The sequence below is a fragment of the Puma concolor genome, chromosome A1, assembly GCF_028749965.1.
Source record: "Puma concolor isolate L17-30 chromosome A1, mPumCon1.1.hap2, whole genome shotgun sequence".
Classification (NCBI taxonomy): domain Eukaryota; kingdom Metazoa; phylum Chordata; class Mammalia; order Carnivora; family Felidae; genus Puma; species Puma concolor.
In genome coordinates, this window is record NC_141667.1 from 190,111,403 (window position 1) to 190,127,275 (window position 15,873).

Below are 15,873 nucleotides of genomic sequence, written 5' to 3' on the forward strand. Positions count from 1 at the left end.
CAATAGGAGTAAGATGTTATCAGTACCTAAAGCCTCAGAAGTCTTTAGAACTGTTTAATGCAAGTGGCTCTTCTCATGCAAAATGCTGAAGAGATATGGTAACTTTTCTAATAGTAAGGTCCCAGTCATTACTCAGTTATGATTAAATCATTCTAACAGGGAATAATTTTTAATAAAACAATAAACATTCCTGCCATTTAGAACTGAGTTGTTGTGTTGATCATTTATGCAATGTTACAATTTTCAGGTTACTTTTATTACTATATATCATAGCCCTAGCGCCCAGTTTCAGTATAAGGAAGAGATCTGGATTCAAAGTCTAGTTCTGATTTTAACAAGATTGCAACCCTGTTATTTCACTTTTCTGCACCAAGTTCCCTCACTATAAGCAAAGGAATTAGACTATGCTATCTGCAGGTCTTTTTTTTTTACTCTAATATTTTATTCTTCATATTCTCAAAAGACCTAATGGTCAAAGAGCCTGACCTGTGGGTTGAAGCCAAGTGATTGCAAGCTCTTTATTTTTTATTTTTAAAGTAAACTAAATGTTTTTTAATTGAATTAAATGTTTTTAATTGAAATAGAGTTGACACACAATGTTTACAATAGTTGCAGGTGTACAACATAGTGATTTGACAACTCTATACATGATACAATGCTCACCACAAGTGCAGCTACCATCCATCACTATACAATATGCTCTTACAATACCATTGACCATATTCCCTACACCATACCTTTTATCCTCATGACTTACTCATTCCATAACTGGAAGCCTGTATCTCCCACTCTCCTTCACCTATTTTGCCCATCCCCCCACTACGCTCCCCTCTGGCAACAATCAGTTCAAGTATTTATGTATTTATGTATTCTCTGTATTTATGTGCCTATTTCTGCTTTTTCTTTGTTTGTTTTTTAGGTTTCACATATAAGTAAAATAATATGGTATTTATCTTTCTCTGTCTGACTTATTTTACTTAGCATAACTCCCTCTAGGTCCATCCATGTTGTCTCAAATGGCAAGATCTCATTTGTTTTTATGGCTAAGTAATATTCCAGTGTGTGTGTGTGTGTGTGTGTGTGTGTGTGTGTGTGTGTACACTACATTTTCTTTACCATTAAATCATTTTAAAAGCAAAAGTTCCCTTCAGGTCTCAGTTTGTGCTTTCTTTTTCCTTTGAGGGAGGACTGGTGGGAAGCTAACTGTAATTGTTGATATATTGATCATATATTGATCATATATTGATATGTTGATATATTGATATATAAGAAAGCAATGTTGATATATTGCTTTCTTTAAACATGAAAATCATTCAAATCAGGGGTGGAAATGAGACAGTCAACATTTTAAATCTAAACCCTTTGGGAGCCCTGGGTGGCTCAGTCTGTTAAGCATCTGACTTCTGCTCAGGTCATGATCTCACAGTTTATGGGTTCGAGCCCTGCATTGGGCTCTGTGCTGACAACTCAGAGCTTGAAGCCTGCTTCAGATTCTGTTTCCCTCTCTATCTGCCCCTCCCTGCACTCTCTCTCTCTCTTTCTCAAAAATAAACACTAAAAAAAAAAAAAATTAAGAAACAAAAAAGAGAAATAAATAAATAAATAAATAAATAAATCTAAACCCTTTGAAGATTTAGACATGTCATTTTTAGTAAAAAGTTCCCAGGTCTCAAGTACCCTTGGAAAAGTAGAAATAACTCTATGATGTCTCCAGTGCTTTATATAAATTGACTACAAACAATAATAAACCTTTTCCATGCAAATCGCTTAAAGCTATTAGGGGATATCAAAGTTAATCCCTCTAAATCCCCCCAATTGTCCAGGTGTTTTCCTTTGCTATTTTCATCTGTCTCTGATTTCACCATGATAAGACTATTGGCATTTTAGTTTCTTTCAGTGTAAGAAAGAAGGCAGGGAGGAAGGGCGGGAAGAAGGAAAAATAAGGAAGGATGGATTCTCCCGGTCAGTGAGCTCAGTCATTCCTGCATCAAAAAGCCAGTTCCTATCAGTTATCCCACATTATAAATCATATATCTTTTCTTCTCTTTACCAGCCCGGAAATGATTTACTTGAGATGCTCATCCTAATTTTCTTATTTTCCACCACTTTCGTGGACCCTTCCCAATTTCATTTTTTAAATATCGGAAATCACATCTTTTCCTATACAGCTCATATAACCATTCGCAGAGAATTGACTGTTTTCCCATTTCATCTGTTCTCCATGTGAAAAAAAAAATTACCTGTAATAATAGTTGTACATTTACATTATAATAATAGATTGCTAATAAGGATTCTGTATCGGTGAAATTCTTACTGCCAAACCAACCCTTTTCATCATACAGACTTCAAGTGTTCTACATCAGAGAGGCCTCAGCATGTATTTGCCAAGATTGACTTGGAAAGCTAGAATACCATTCTGTGCACAGACTGGCACAGAGAGATGGCTTTAACAGATAATCGAGACAATAGAAATAATTATCATGTTAGGAAGGTAAATCTAGGAACTAACCATGTACAAGGTAAACATCCAGTCTGGGGGAAAGACAGTAAAGATCTCATAAATTCTTACCTTTCATCATTCTTGACTATTGCGGGATTTTCTTTAATAAAACTGTCAAGAGTTCGGTTTCTTTTCACATAAAAAATAGTATCATAATGTAAGTCAATTTTCTAGTACATCAGTATCAGTGTAGAACTATAAATTAACCTCTTAAATGCTATCAGTGCAGTTACTAATCATTCCCTAACCCTTTTTATAATATAAAATAAGTAAAAGCAGGACTCTTGATCTTGAGATATTTATAAATATATCCATGATATACATATGAAGTGACTCAACCAAGATTCCAACTGAAAAGTGCCTTAGAACATCATAAAGACTTCAGTGATGAGAGGCTGTGCTCCCAGCATCAAAACATCTTATAGTAAATCTGTTTATTTCATAAGCCAGTCCACTAGTTGTAACAGCCAGCTAGAGTTGTTTTTTTTTTTTTTTTCATTTTTAGATACAAAAGGGAACTTGGAGATCATCTAGGTCATGCCCTTCATCTTGGGAGGAGGACACAGTGGTTCCAGAGGTTAAGTGACTTGCCCAGGGTCATCCAGACGGATGTTGGTGGCAGAGCCACCACTAAGATATCCACCCATCTCCTCACCCCCATCCAGGGAGGGCCTGTTCCACCAGCCTGCCTTGTCTTGAGCCAGAGGCTGAACCCAGGATGGTATATAGTCTAGGACTCAATCAAAGAGGGCTGTAAGAGTCTCAGTCAAATCTTACCCTTTGTCATCTTTGTCTGTTCGGGTACTCATAAAAATGAGATTTTCAAGGCTCTTGGCTCTGTAAACACAAAGAAACTCCAGTAAAAAAGACTACATATTGAAATAAAATTTTGTGGTATCTTAAAAGGTCGGATACCATAAACATTTTTCACGAATTGCTCATTTACTCTTATTGAATGGAAGAGCAGAAATCCTTCTGGGCAATTATGTCTGAGCTTAATGTACAATACAGAGAGCACTACCCCATCTGCTAGTACATTTCCATGCCAGAGGATACAACTCCCTTCCAGCTAATGTCTGAAAGAACACAGCAAGGAATCTGGGAGACCATATTTTCAGGTTAGGGACAGCTGCACTTACCTTTTCTCTGTTTGATCTGCGTTAGGATTTGCTCTGAAGAGACCGTCAAGACCTTGATTTCTTTAAATGTATTAATAAAAAACCTTGTCAGTGGTAATAATACATACTTAACTCTAAGGAAATATAGACCAGTTTATATTTCTATATAGAGGTCAGTTATAGACAGGAAATAGTAGCTGGTTGCAAACAATGAGACACAATTCTTGAAATTGGTTTATTCCAAATAGGTATTTTCAAAGACTCAAAACTTAAATTGCAGTGGACCTTAGGGAAAAATAAGATAGAAGATACAAACTGGGGATCCACACATAGTAGATCCATGACATGTTGTTTGGATTCAGAGCATTTTGTTTAAAAAACATTTTTTTTAATGTTTATTGATTTTTGAAGGAGAGAGAGACAGAGTGTGAGGGGGGGAGGGGAAGAGAGAGAGGAAGACACAGAATCCGAAGCAGGCTCCAGGCTCTGAGCTTCAGCACAGCGAGATCATGACCTGAGCCGAAGTCGGACGCTCAACCAACTGAGCCACCCAGGCGCCCCAAGAGCATTTTGTTTTTAATGTGAGCCAGTGTTTACAAAGATGGCCATGACACATCGAAACCTGGATTTTCAAGATATCTTGAGAATGGTCTGCAACACTGGGCCTGTCAGCAGCTGAGAAACAGCTGGAGTCCTTGGACAGGGCATTGCCCTATGTTTCATACAGTCAGGTCCCTTCTGCCCTGGGAGCCCATGGAGTCTGTGATCCTTGATCTAATACCCTCTCTCTTTGTAAATGAATAAAGTGAATAGAAGCAAACTTAAATGAGTTGTTGATAGTCAATCATAAGATCATATTGTCAGAACAGGGTATGAAAACCACATCTCTCTGATCAATGAGCTCCTTTGACATTTGCCTAGTTTCTCTTTTTCTCTGATTCCTACCCATTTAGTATGTTGGTGGGCAAAGGAACAGAGAGATAGCAAAAACTGCACTCACTTCCAACACAAACCTCAATCATTATAATTTTTAAAGTGAGCAATTATAAATGATTTAAAATTAAGGAGATAAAGTTAACTAAGATAATAAGTGGCTTTTGTAAAGCATAAAACTGAAAGCACTGAGTGACCAAACTAAACGCTGCCTGCATACTAATATTTCAGGAAGAGAACTGTGGTTTTATATAACTGCCTCACTAAACAGAGTATGAAAATCAAAGACACCTTAATATTAGTCTCTTTAGATTGGAATAGCCTTTCATTGGTAGTGACGCCTGCAAGCTTTTTATTCAAGATTTGTAGGCCACTTTTCATTAGCCCCATATGTGGGTCCTTGTGCTCAAATACTAAAGAGACATAAGAAGTCACAATATGCAACTCAGTAATAGAACAAAAATTGGATGTTTTCAAATCTTACCTATTCAAGCTTTTGTTCATTTTGATGATATTATCCAATTCTTCACTTTTGGAAGAAAAACCAAAACAAAAAAAATCTCACATCAGTATAAAAGCCTGTTCACAGTCAAAGGGCCGGTCCACCTTAAACCCCTGTTTTGGTTAGTTCTCTGGAATACAACACAGGCCCCACCTTTTTCCTCTATGAAAATCTTGTTTATCCTTCAAGGCTCTTTCAAATACCTTTCTCCAAGACATATTTCCCAGGTCTCCAAAGGAATAGAGTCCTCTACATTTTTGGAAACTTTGCTGCATTTTGTTTTTGTTCATCTCCTTTATGACACTTAGACTACTATATTTTGTAATGTAACAACTGCACACTTGTCTCATGATAATGTTCCTGCTCCTACATCTCTCTCTCTCTCTCTTTCACACACACACACACACGCTCCACTTAAAATTTAGAACTGTATTTTACAGTGGATTCTCTTCAGTCTTTAATGCCGTGTCCTTTATACAATAAATACTTAATACAGGTTTTCGACTGAATCAACAAATATATGTACATTGACTAGTTACAGATTCTATACATTTGCATAATGTACCTTCACAAAGTAGCTATCGGAAAACACCTGTTCATCCGTAGGTCTGGCTGCTTTCTTGAATTGTGCTCCTATCTCATTTCAAGTCCACTAAATTTGCTGTCTTGTTTCTGCTTTTGAGAACTGCAACTTTCTGGCTGTTTCTTGAGGAACAAACAACCTGTTTAAGCTAAGCCCCTGGGTTCTAGAATATCCCTTAGAGCCACCTGAGCTCAGGTCTTTCCCCCAGGAAGGCAGCCTCAGAGGGTTTCTTGTTCCTGTTTGCTCCTCACAGCATGGTCTCTCTTCAATATTTCTGTCACCACTTTGCCTCCATTTCTCTTGCCTTCCAGTTTTAGATCACAAATCATGGTTTTTCCTTCTTCCTGCTCTAGAATCACACATTTTCCACACTTTCTCAATGTTCCTCTTGAGTCTTAACTGGTACTGACCAGGAAACCATGAGGCCAAGTAACTCGGTAGTTACATACTCAGGGTCCCATGTCAGGGGTACCTGGATCCCAATCCAGGATTCACCACTTACTGGTTGGTGACTCTGGGTGTGTTACCTAATCTGTTGTTGCCTCAATTTTTCCATCTGTCCAACAATACTAATTGTACCCACCTGAGAAAAGAATCAATGAGCTAATGAGTATAAAGTTTGTAGCATGCTGTCTGGCAAGTCATAAACTTTCAATTAATTTTGGCCATTATAACAAACAGTTCCCAGTCTATTAAATTTTTCATTAAATAAATGCTTGCTATATTTATTGTTTAAACAGCTTTTAGAGACATCAAGACTTTGGCTCAGGCTAGAGAAGTATAGTTCGGAGTCATTCATGTGCTTTGAAGGTGCCTGGCACCACGCACTGCCAGAATAGCCACTGGGCAAGTCCTCTCAGTGACCCTAAAACATGTTTCATTAGCAGCCATCACATAAATGAAACTTTTCAAACAATGTTACATATTCAGTGGTAGGATTGAAGGCTGAGGATAAATACTGAAATACAAAGGTTGCTGACCCTGACAAGAATTAATTAACATTCTATCCCTGACACAGTGCCCCACTGTTGTTTCTTGCTTGAAATCCCACCTTCTACCCCTGAGGGTATGACTCTCTCCATATCTCCCAGGATAAGGACAAACCTAAGAATCCTATAAAATTGTAGCCCCAGACCTTTCTAGCTAATGTGAGTCACAACAACGTGATTATCAGAATCTGGGGTTGCTCACGTTTATCACAAAAAAAATTGGCATAAATCATGAGAAGACAATCTGTGGTAAATTAAATAAAATGGAGATAATATTCTGAAGAAAGAAGTTGGGCTTTTAAAGTGACCTTACATGGATAAAAGCTTTGAATATTAAATTTCACCACTGCATGTGCAAGAAATTAAATGCTCTTAATCAGATAGGAGTGACAGTCCACTTCACGAAGGAATATCACAAAGAGCAGCTCAGGTGAATGAAGCTACTTCAATTCCTACAGATGGCCCATAGTAATGGTCCTTGCGTATGTCAATCCAACACACATTCCCCTTGGAGGAATGCTGCCAGAGCAGTAACTTCTCCCTGCAAAGAACACATCTTTCTGTGGATTTCGTGCATCGTGCCTAGGGAGAGGGGACAAGACTGACAGTAGTTTCCAGTGTTTCTCTTTGTGCCAAACCATAACTTCCCTTCAGCATCACTCACATATCTCCCTCTCAAACATCCCCACCACTCACCAAAACATTTAAGAGTCCAATCTCTCTTAAAAACAAAATATTACCTCATAAAAGTAAAGTAAATAGAATTAGAGATCTAGGCACTCAGACACGAGAAGGTGGAAGTGAAACATTCAGGATACTTTCTGGAGTCCCCACCTGGATTCAGAGCTCCAATTAGTTTTGTGCACAGAAGAGCAATGTGTCACCTCTGTTTCTTCTCTTCAGTTCTTTTGACTGAGACCATGGTCCCCAATCACACTCAGCATTGCATTGATGAATTCCACCAAGCAATGAGAATTTTTGTAGGCATGGCATTTAAAATATGGAATTTTTAGGGGCGCCTGGGTGGCGCAGTCTGTTAAGCGTCCGACTTCAGCCAGGTCACGATCTCGCGGTCCGTGAGTTCGAGCCCCGCGTCAGGCTCTGGGCTGATGGCTCAGAGCCTGGAGCCTGTTTCCGATTCTGTGTCTCCCTCTCTCTCTGCCCCTCCCCCGTTCATGCTCTGTCTCTCTCTGTCCCAAAAATAAATAAACATTGAAAAAAAAATTTATAAAATATGGAATTTTTATACTCCAGGTCTCCCACTTTTCATTCATTATTTACCATAATCTATTATATAAGTACCTACATTGCACGAAAGATTCCTGTTAGACACTGCAAACGACTTACGGTGAATAAAACAAAACATCTGCTCTAAGAAACTGAAGAGATGACAGAGAGGGTGAGATGCTGACATAGATACCATGAAACATCAATTATGATTAGTTGTTATAACACATAAATAGGGGGTCCAAATAGCTTAGATAAATAGAAGTCACTGGAATGATCTCACTGGATCATTCTGTGAAGACTTCACAGAAGAAGTGGTATCTGATCTAGATCTTGAAAAATACGTAGGACTTGGATGGATTGATATGGTGGCCTTGAGGCTGGGAAAGGCTGCTATGTAGGTGGGATGGCATAAACAAAGGCACAATGTCTGGAAACTGCAGAAAGAAAGTGGTTTAATTTGCTATTTCGTGTAGGGTAAATGTGAGGGCAAAGTCAGAAATAACTCTGGAACATTAGGTTGGAGCCAGGTTAGCAAAGGTTATATGTAATTGAACGGGCAAGGGGGAGCCAGTGAAGTAGTTGTTTAAGCAGAATTTTAAGAAGTGGCAGTGATGGTTTAGGGGAGAAGAGACTGAGGGACCGTAAGTAAATCTGGGTAGCTACTCTAACTTATGATGGTGCCCATGAAGGTTTGAACTGGGGTGAGGCCATGTGAGCATGAAGAGAATTTTAGGCATTTAATGCATATATGCGTGACACTACATTAAGGGGAAAGACATGGAAGAATGAAGAATGATTCCAGAAAGGTGAGCTTGGCTGAAGGAAAGAACACAAAGAAGTCAGGAAATAGTGCATTTGGGAAGGAAGGTAAATATGGCCTAGGACACTCTAAATGAGAGTGCTGGGAAGGCAGAGAAGTTGAGATCTGAGCCAGCAACATAAATACAGGACGAGGACTTGGAACAAGGTCAAAACCACAGACAGCGGAGGTGACAAGGATGAGTACAATCACCAAAAGACAAAGCAGAAGAAGAAAAGTATCCATAAATGTCAGTGTTGCCCATTTTTCAGGGACACTTACTTAGAGAGACGGACTCTTTCTTCTTTTAAATTATATAAATAGCGTTGGAATTTTGTTTATATTTGGAACTTTTAAAGGAACCGGTTAAGCCTTTTTTGAAACATTAAAAAAAAAAAAAGAAAGAAAAACATAAGCTCAAAGCTCTGAGCTCTTACCCCCTGTTAGTTTTCTGAAGTGAAGTGGCCACTTTGACTATGTTCTCGAGATCCTGACTCCTTCAAATGATGAAAAATAAACACAAGTCAATGACAGTAGAGCTATATTTGAAGTAGCTAGAAATTCTTATGTTTTCAGTAAACAATAGTCCCTGTGTTCAGGAGTTACTGACTTTAACTGCATAATGAAATTGTTCTATCATACCTGCTCATGATATAGGGCTGATATGATAGATATCATACACACACACACACACACACACCCACACACACATACACAAAACACCAGTCATTTCACTGGACATTGGCTCTGGCATCTAATGCTCACTGAAATAACTACAGTGTCTCCTAAACACATTGGCTTCTCCCACATTTCCTTTAAAAAAGGAAATGGAAAAGAAAGTATGGTTAACTGCACAAGTGAACACAGAAGTGTGTTCAGAGGTTTTTCAACTACAGCCAAAGAGCATTAAGCAACATGTCCAGATGATTAATTAGTCCCTCACATGCAGTCAAAGTATCTGTCTTCTTAGGCTCCCAAAGGGAAAGAAAGTATATTTTAAACTATAGGGTAGGAGGAATCACCTGACACATAGAGTATTTGAATCCACACTGGTGTCCCTAGATCATAAAAAGATCATAAAAAGGGAAAACGCTTACTGGTGTCCCTGTATTTAAGATTTTCAAGACAGTGTTTTATAGAAGGTTAATAGGGTTCTATGAAGAAAGAATTTTGCAGTCAAGTAAATTTGGGAAATATAACCAACTTTCAGAGATTCGGAATATGTGTAAACACATTAAAATTTCTGAGAAGTCCTGTGGTAGAGAACTGTTTAATTGTGTCTCCTAAATGTGTTGGCCATTAAACCCTTCTTTCACAGAACATGCATTGACGTCTTGTGGTACATGGGACACAGCTTGGGCAATGCTGAGATACAGTTATATTTAAGTTACTAAGTGGAAGGAAAAGGTGATTCTCCCCAAAGGTAAGGTATCCATGTGATGTATGTTTCAAACTGGGACTCTTCTGAGAGTCAAGGGAGATAATAATAAAAAAAAAAGTATGTAAGTTTTGAACTTTGAAACATTGGTTGTCACAATGGATAAGATGGTAAACTTACTATTATGTTTTTTATCATAATAAAAAAAATGGTCTATCATATTGATAAATCGATAAAATAGCATCATTCAAAACTAATTTCAAAAATAGTGTTTTTTCTAAAAAATAAAAATATAAAAACAATATAACCACAATAAATACTAAACTAGATGGGATGTGCAAGACAAGAGGCATAAATCAGGACTGTCATGGGGAAACCTTACCCAAAGATCAATACAATTTGTGAGTCTTTTCCTGGTGATGTGAGTGGAGCTGGATATGGCCTTATTTTGCAGCCAATACTAGCAAAGCCTTTGCAGAACTAGTTCAGTCAAATTACTATATTTCCACCTATTCATTTAAACAACACAACTAGGGGCACCTGGGTGGCCTAGTTGGTTAAGCTTCTGACACTTGGTTTCGGCTCGGGTCATGATCTCACAGTCTGTGTTCAAGCCCTGCATTGGGATCTGTGCTGACAGTGCCTACTGGGGAATCTCTCTCCCTCTCTCTCTCTGCCTCTCCCCCCTCCTTCCCTCTCTCACTCCCTTTCTCTCAAAAATAAATAAGTCAACTTAAAAAAATAAACATCTGGGAATGCAAGCTGGTGCAGCCACTCTGGAAAACAGTACGGAGGTTCCCCAAAAAACTAAAAATAGCACTACCCTACAACCCAGCAATTGCACTACTAGGCATTTATCCAAGGGATACAGATGTGCTATTTTGAAGGGACACATGCACCCCCATGTTTATAGCAGCACTATCAACAGTGGCCAAAGTATGGAAAGAGCCCAAATGTCCATCCATGGATGAATGGATAAAGAAGATGTGGTATATATATACAATGGAGTATTACTTGGCAATCAAAAAGAATGAAATCTTGCCATTTGCAATTACGTGGATGGAACTGGAGGGTATTATGCTAAGTGAAATTAGTCAGTCAGAGAAAGACAAAAATCATAGGACTTAACTCATATGAGGACTTTAAGAGACAAAACAGATGAACATAAGGGAAGGGAAACAAAAATAATATAAAAACAGGGAGGGGGACACAACAGAAGAGACTCTTAAATATGGAGAACAAACAGAGGGTTACTGGAGGGGTGGTGGGAGGGGGGATGGGCTAAATGGGTAAGGGGCACTAAGGAATCTACTCCTGAAATCATTGTTGCACTATATGCTAACTAATTTGGATGTAAATTTTAAAAAATAAAAAATTAATTTATAAATAAATAAATAAACATCAATACAACTATATCACAGACCTTGGGACAAGTGCTGGGAATAGAGAGGTGTTTTCCTTTCTTAAGGGGTTTGATTTTATTCTGTTATCATGTTGAGACAACTTTGGTTGTTTCCCTAACGTAAAGCTTGGGATAGGAAAAAAAAGAATAAAATTCTGTAGGTGTATATAAAAATATTTATTAACCACTATCTCAAAGCCAGCTGGAAAACTGATTTTGTCTATTTTATTATTAATTGCCTTGTACTTTAAGTATGCTAATAAAGCAAACTTCATCATTTCTACAATTACATAGATAGAGATAGAGATCATTGTACCTTATATTTCTTTCAGCAGATCTGTTGGCTTCTGTATATACACGTGGTTTAGGTGGACATATCTGCCTATATTTTCAAAGTTAAAGATAATGTCTGTTAGATAAGAAAACACTTCTCTGTTAAATATAAATTTTTAAGAAAACATTTATGTTCAAAAATATCACAGTGTGCTGGAGCAATAGCTACTTGAGATAACAAACTTTATCTTACTCTTTTGTTTGGCTAGAACTCAACCATTTCCTATGTGAAAATCTGGGGTCCAATATAATACTTTTGCAATTTAGCCTGTCTCCTTTAATACATTTTTAACCACTAGATATATCCAGAAATATCTGTTCTAAATATGTTTATGTTCATTTTATTTTAGTCTCCAAACATCAATAAAGCATTTTCATACTTATCTCTTAAGAATCGTTTTTATTATTAGGCAGCAAAGGAATGATTTTTTTTTTCTTAAAGACTTACCTCATTTGAATACGATCGAGAAATATATTTGCTCAGATAAGATAGGAAATATTTTAAATTTCCAACAAGCCCACCACATTGAGAATGATCACATTGAGTTGATAGAATAAAAAAAGCTTATGAAGTTAGGTTCTGTCACAAGATATGATATAAGGTTTTTCTCTGTTATTTTCCTAAGTATCTGATTGACCTACTTAAACATTCTTGCTTGTTCTCAAGAAACTATATTCAACTATTTTTTGTACTCCTGAGGACATGTGTTAATTACATAGGAAACACTTCCCTTTCATATTCTTTCATTAAAATCATCTTGCTGTGATTAAAGTAATGAGGGTTTAAAACATGCAAGTTGTCCTAATTTTATTTTTAAGATCATTGGGAGAAGAAAGAAATTAAAGTAGTAAAAATGGATTAGACCAATTCCCGTGAAATTTAGATTTTTTTGAATCTACACAAGCTCACTGTTCTAGAGTTGCTGATTTTAGATTAGAATTTAGATAGTACTAAAGGCAATTTATTTAAGGTCCCGTAAAAAAATCTTATTCAAATTCACATTTAATTGGTCAATACTATAAAAGGAAAAATAATGTAAGTTAGAAAGCTTAAGAAGTTGTTTTAAGAGTATAATTATAACCATTGCACAAATAAAAAGTTATAAATGGTCTATATTTTTAATTAATTCAATGAAGAGGTATTCTCCTGGCTCATTAAAAGGGAAAAAATTATCTTCTCATCTTAAGGACAAAATTTCAAAGATCTTGTGAAGTTTCACTGAAGAGAAATTCAGACATAGTTTTTTAACTCAATAGGCTGAACACCTAGTGCTACTGCTGCCCAGTCAGCATTTTCTATCTGAAGTTACCCGCTTTCTGAAGAATAGTTCTAGAATTTTCTTTCATGTTGTCAACAAAAATCACCATCAAAATGCAAAAATACAAAAGAATCAAAGGCAGGCAATCAAGTGGATCTAATGTAGTCAGTCTTCAGTGAAATAACATTTTTTTTTTTAAATCTCACAATAATAACGGAAATGTGCAATGCACATCTTAAAAAAACAGCCTGAGACTTTTAAACAGTTTAACATAAACACATGGGAAAACTTTCAGATCTCTGAATTTGTTTGTAAGTATTAATTATAGACTGTCAGAGATTCAAAATGGAAAAGCAAGTCTGTTTTTGTTTTTTTATTTGGAGACAGGTTAATCAGAACATTTTTAAAAATGTAATTGGTTTGAAATAAATTGCAAATTCCTTAGCTAACACAAGACTAAGGAGCTACCCAAAAGTATTTCTAACATAAGGGAGAGCTTGAGTAGTAACACAAAGTTGAAGAACATCTTTTATCAGAAAATGTAGCTTTTAATGGGAAACTTAACTAGGAGTAAATATAAACTGTATGTATAGATAATACATATATTATATATATATATATATATGTTTTCAGTAAAAAAACATATGTATAGTTTCTGTGTATTTATATATGTCATTATATATGTATTTATATATGTATTCATGTATAACACTTCAGCTTCTATCTTGAAAATGTATTTCGATAAGATGGGAAATGGCCATAAGTATTCAAAGGCAAACATAAACACATATTTGTGTCAGCAAATAGAAAACTAGAAAAGCTTTACAAGTGCTTCTTCAGTGAATGTGTGCACAAAACATACCCATGCTTTGCACAAAACAGGTCACAATTCATTTGCTTTCATTTCTATAACTGCTTCTTTTGGCCAAGAAATTCTGGAATGCCAGGTCTCACCTATTCTCCCGTCTCTGCTGGTTAGGAGATGAAACAGGAGAAATGGGCTTTGGAGGTACTGGAGGGCGAACAGTTGGTTCCCTTTAAAACAGAAAACAGCAGTTCATTTCACCATGGAAACATTGCAAATTTTAGCATCTATTAACCAAATGTACTTATTGCCTATATGGAAATAGCTTGTGCATCTTACAACTGCCTCACCCCCCTGGCATGAGGTAGATGAAAGGCCAGAATCTATACCGCGCTAAACTTTAGAGGAGTCAAATATTTAAATTACAGGCATTTTAAAAGTTCATTTAATCAGATTTTTGGAAACCTCATCCTGTTTTATTATAGTTTGAAATATAATGTCCTTTTAAAAGCTTAATATTTCCTAGACTATCTAGCTCAAGTTGTGGCATTTTGGGTCAGCAGCCCATGAGTGTAGTAAATCGTTCTTGGGCATTAACATATAATCTTCTTTAGGAATTATGTCAACCATCAGGCTGCTATGGAAACAGCAAGAAAGGTTTTCAGTTTTACAGACATCAAGATAAAGTTGACTCAAAGCTCTTAACTAAATCTGGTTTAAATATTGGCAGCACAGGCCAGTTTGCTGCTAGCAAAGCATGCATATGCTGTCAGCCTAAACTTTCCAACCCAGAGCCAAGGCGGCTTCTGAGCCAGCATGATTCGATGACCCAGGAATTGCAGACAGGCAAGTATGTACATATTTTGGATGGAGTCAGCACCTTACCCAGGGCATGTCACCCCCCAACCCCCACCACTACCACTCCAGTAGCTCCCTATTATCCTCAAGATCAATTCCATACCTAGTAAAAGTACCCTTGTGATCCAGACTCCAGGTACCCCTCTGGCTTCTGTAGCATGCTAGGTGAGCATGTAGGCTCTGGAGTCCAGCTGTCTGAACTGCCTGCTGTATGATAATGGGCTAACTTGATTCCATCTCTTCATCTATAATAACCCTTCTCATAAGGTTGCTGGGGTGTTGTCAGGGCTGAATGAGATCATGCTTTTATTTAATAAACATGTATTGGTAGCTTTCTATGTACAAGGCATTCTACAAAGTGATAATTTCTCTCTTCTCAAAAGGCTTTCAATGCACGAATAAATATATGACAGATGAAGAAAATAAAACAGAGTAAGAGAATATAATATATAGACTGATGGTGCAAGAACACCATTTTATATAAAATGGGAAGGCGTCTCTGTGAAGTGAAATTTGAGTCAAGACCTAAAGGAAATGATAAAATGAGCCACGAGGATATTGGAGGAAGAGCATATAAATATGGGCATCATCAACTTAGAGATGCCATTTGACACTTGAAACTGGACGAGATCGCCAAGAGACTCAGTGTAAATGAAGAAACAGAAAGGGCTCAGGGTTCAGCCCTGCAATATTTAGATGTCAAGGGTATGAGAAGGAAACAGCAAAAGGTCCAAGGAGAAGTGGCCAAAGAGAAATAGGAAGGTGTAGTGCCCCAGCAGTCAAGTGAGGGAAGTCTCAAGCAGGGAGGAACTGGCCATACCAAATGCAATGGACAGATCAAATAAAACAAGGATGGGGAAGTTTCCATGGTTTTGGCAAGATTGTGCTCACTGGTAACGCTGATGAGAGCAGTTTTGATGGAGCAGTAGTGAAAAACAACTTTATAGGAGTGTATTTAAGAGAAAATAGGAGATAGAGGTGTTTTGCAGAGAAATGGGTGGCTTCCTGAAGGTTGATAGGTCAAGAAAGGTTACTAGAGTTTGCATACATCGCGATGAGAATGACCCAGTGAATCAGTGAAATTTGATGGTGCAGCAGAGTGAGCAGAAAACAATGAGACTTGAGAAGTAAGGGTACCTGAGACACAAGTGAGATGATTGGTTGGTCACAGATGGAAACACAGA

The 15,873-nt window shown here is 37.3% G+C and overlaps 1 protein-coding gene across 19 annotated transcripts in view; it reads right to left on the reverse strand.

Moving 5' to 3' along the window:
- SCEL (sciellin) overlaps window positions 1–15,873 on the reverse strand; it is a 176,249-nt gene that overhangs the window by 49,520 nt on the left and 110,856 nt on the right. For 17 of the 19 annotated variants that reach the window (XM_086709977.1, XM_086710077.1, XM_086710031.1 and 14 more), the window contains 7 exons: window positions 13,981–14,061; window positions 11,751–11,816; window positions 9,092–9,151; window positions 5,036–5,080; window positions 3,640–3,699; window positions 3,278–3,337; window positions 2,570–2,629 (listed from right to left, as the gene is read on the reverse strand). In XM_086709977.1, the coding sequence (XP_086566103.1) occupies window positions 2,570–2,629; window positions 3,278–3,337; window positions 3,640–3,699; window positions 5,036–5,080; window positions 9,092–9,151; window positions 11,751–11,816; window positions 13,981–14,061 (432 nt within the window). The remainder of the gene's footprint in view (window positions 1–2,569; window positions 2,630–3,277; window positions 3,338–3,639; window positions 3,700–5,035; window positions 5,081–9,091; window positions 9,152–11,750; window positions 11,817–13,980; window positions 14,062–15,873) is intronic. The other 2 variants (XM_086710013.1, XM_086710045.1) reach the window with 2 other exon arrangements.